Genomic DNA, 1,850 nt, shown 5'->3' with positions numbered 1-1,850 from the left:
TCTCTGCGACTTTGAAAGTCGTGGAGCTCAATGGCTAATTTGCATAGATAACAACTGGAGTTTCTTAGCTCTTCCTTTACTGGAAACAATTTTTTCGCTTCAGTGTCTCTTTAAGTTCCACTACAAAGAGTACAATTTAATTTCACTTCCTGCAAAACTCTTATATGTGAGCTCTCATTTAAGAGGAACCACACTTTCCTTTCTGCTCTAAAAGATTAGCTACAGCATGATGACCTTTCACTTCTGCAGTAGGCACTATATAGAGAGCTGCCTTGGCAGAGATCTCCTGCAGTCTATTCACAGTTGCTGATAAGAACTTATTAGACCGGTTTATCTGTCTAAACAAACACAGAACACAGAGAAGTGAATGCCTTCAGCAGCTGTATGTGGAATAAAGACTTTTCACTGTGTGCTGTGCAAGAGTTCAGTTCCGCTTTAAGGGGTTGTCTTATTTAGAAGAGGAGAAAGGTCTGCAGGAATACCAATCCATTCAGGCAGAAACGCAGCTTCGTATTTGAAAAGTTTTAGAAAACGAGAGTCAGGCAATGTGTAGTTTGTTAGGTAGATGGTTTCTCCACCTACCAAGTACCCCACCCAAATACCAAACGTCCCTATAGTCATGATTGTGTGGTTACAATGAGCCAGGAGGGCAAAGTCCCGGCCTGGAGATCCTTCTTCACCATCCCCAGCAAAGTGTATATCTCCTCGAGAATTATTCATACTCTCCCTACACCAATCCATCCCGTTACTGGTCACAATGAAAAGTGGATTTTGGTACTTCATTCTGAAGTAAGCCATGGCCTTTTCCAAATATCCTATATCAGCTACTACTCCTTTCCATGAGTTAGGCATTACGCGAAGATAGTCTCCTCTACGAACATGTATACCTACAAAAGTGACATTTTCCTTGTCCCCACGTAGTTTATCAAGGTAAGCAAAAGACTCTTCTCTGATGAAGTCATGGAATGTAAACTCTCGGAGGATTTCATCCCTAATGTGGTGGTAGAACGTAAAAGAACATGGGTAGCCAGTAAGGTGGACATACTCCCCTTCAATGTGTCGGTACTCATCGGACATCCAGTCATGTAGTCCATAATGCCTCCATTTGATTCTCTTACTTACATCCTGGTGAATCACAGGCAATGCTATCCTGAAGATCTTTGACAGCTGGTTGTGCATATTGGACGATATGTAAGCTTGGTGGCCATTCATCTTAGCAAGGGAATAAAGAGTGGCGTACTCCCCCATGAGGTTACCCAAGCGTCCAATAGTGTTGACAGTCCACATCCCTGTCAGAGGTTTGGATTTTTCTGTTGGTGACCATATTTTGATGGACTGTTCCTTGGTGTTGTTGGACAGTTTCTTTGTGTTGTTGGACTGCTTTACTCTTTTCATAATCTCCATAAACACATTTATATTCATAGAAGAATAATTAGTATAAGAAGAGCTCATTATAACCAGGAAAATCACAATGACTCCCGTGGTCCAGAAAAGACATCTGTTCATTTTGCCAGGGCTGCCAGCTACAGAAAAATGAAGGAAAAAATATATGAATTGAAAACCAGTAACAGCATCTATACTGTTGGCGTATTGGTACAGGTACAGGGGGATCCCTTCTTGTGGGACTGGATCACCGCTTCCTGTGAAGAAAGGAAGAACGGGAGCCTCTATGGTGTAATATAGTTAGGTCTTGTTGTGGCGAATAGTGTCGGGGGTGGTTATTTTCACAAAGATGGGTTGCAAACCTGCAACCACCGAATGTGCATGCGGAGAAAAAACATTTCCGCTCGGTCTCTCCCGTACTTCTGGATCGGGGCTGTCGCTCTCCTCCTGTGATCCTATCTACTGGT

General features: G+C 42.8%; 1 protein-coding gene across 1 annotated transcript; it reads right to left on the bottom strand.

Annotated features, from left to right (window-relative positions):
- Positions 1 to 435: 435 nt before the first annotated feature.
- LOC137522188 (galactoside alpha-(1,2)-fucosyltransferase 2-like) lies at positions 436 to 1,464 on the bottom strand. Its single transcript, XM_068242219.1, has one exon. The coding sequence runs from the start codon at positions 1,450 to 1,452 to the stop codon at positions 436 to 438; it is 1,017 nt and encodes a 338-aa protein (XP_068098320.1). The 5' UTR covers positions 1,453 to 1,464.
- Between the last annotated feature and the right edge of the window lie 386 nt (positions 1,465 to 1,850).

The sequence above is a fragment of the Hyperolius riggenbachi genome, chromosome 6 (assembly GCF_040937935.1).
Source record: "Hyperolius riggenbachi isolate aHypRig1 chromosome 6, aHypRig1.pri, whole genome shotgun sequence".
In the NCBI taxonomy this organism is placed as follows: domain Eukaryota; kingdom Metazoa; phylum Chordata; class Amphibia; order Anura; family Hyperoliidae; genus Hyperolius; species Hyperolius riggenbachi.
The sequence above is the reverse complement of the archived record's forward strand: the minus strand, read 5'-3'. Positions and strand labels throughout refer to the sequence as shown.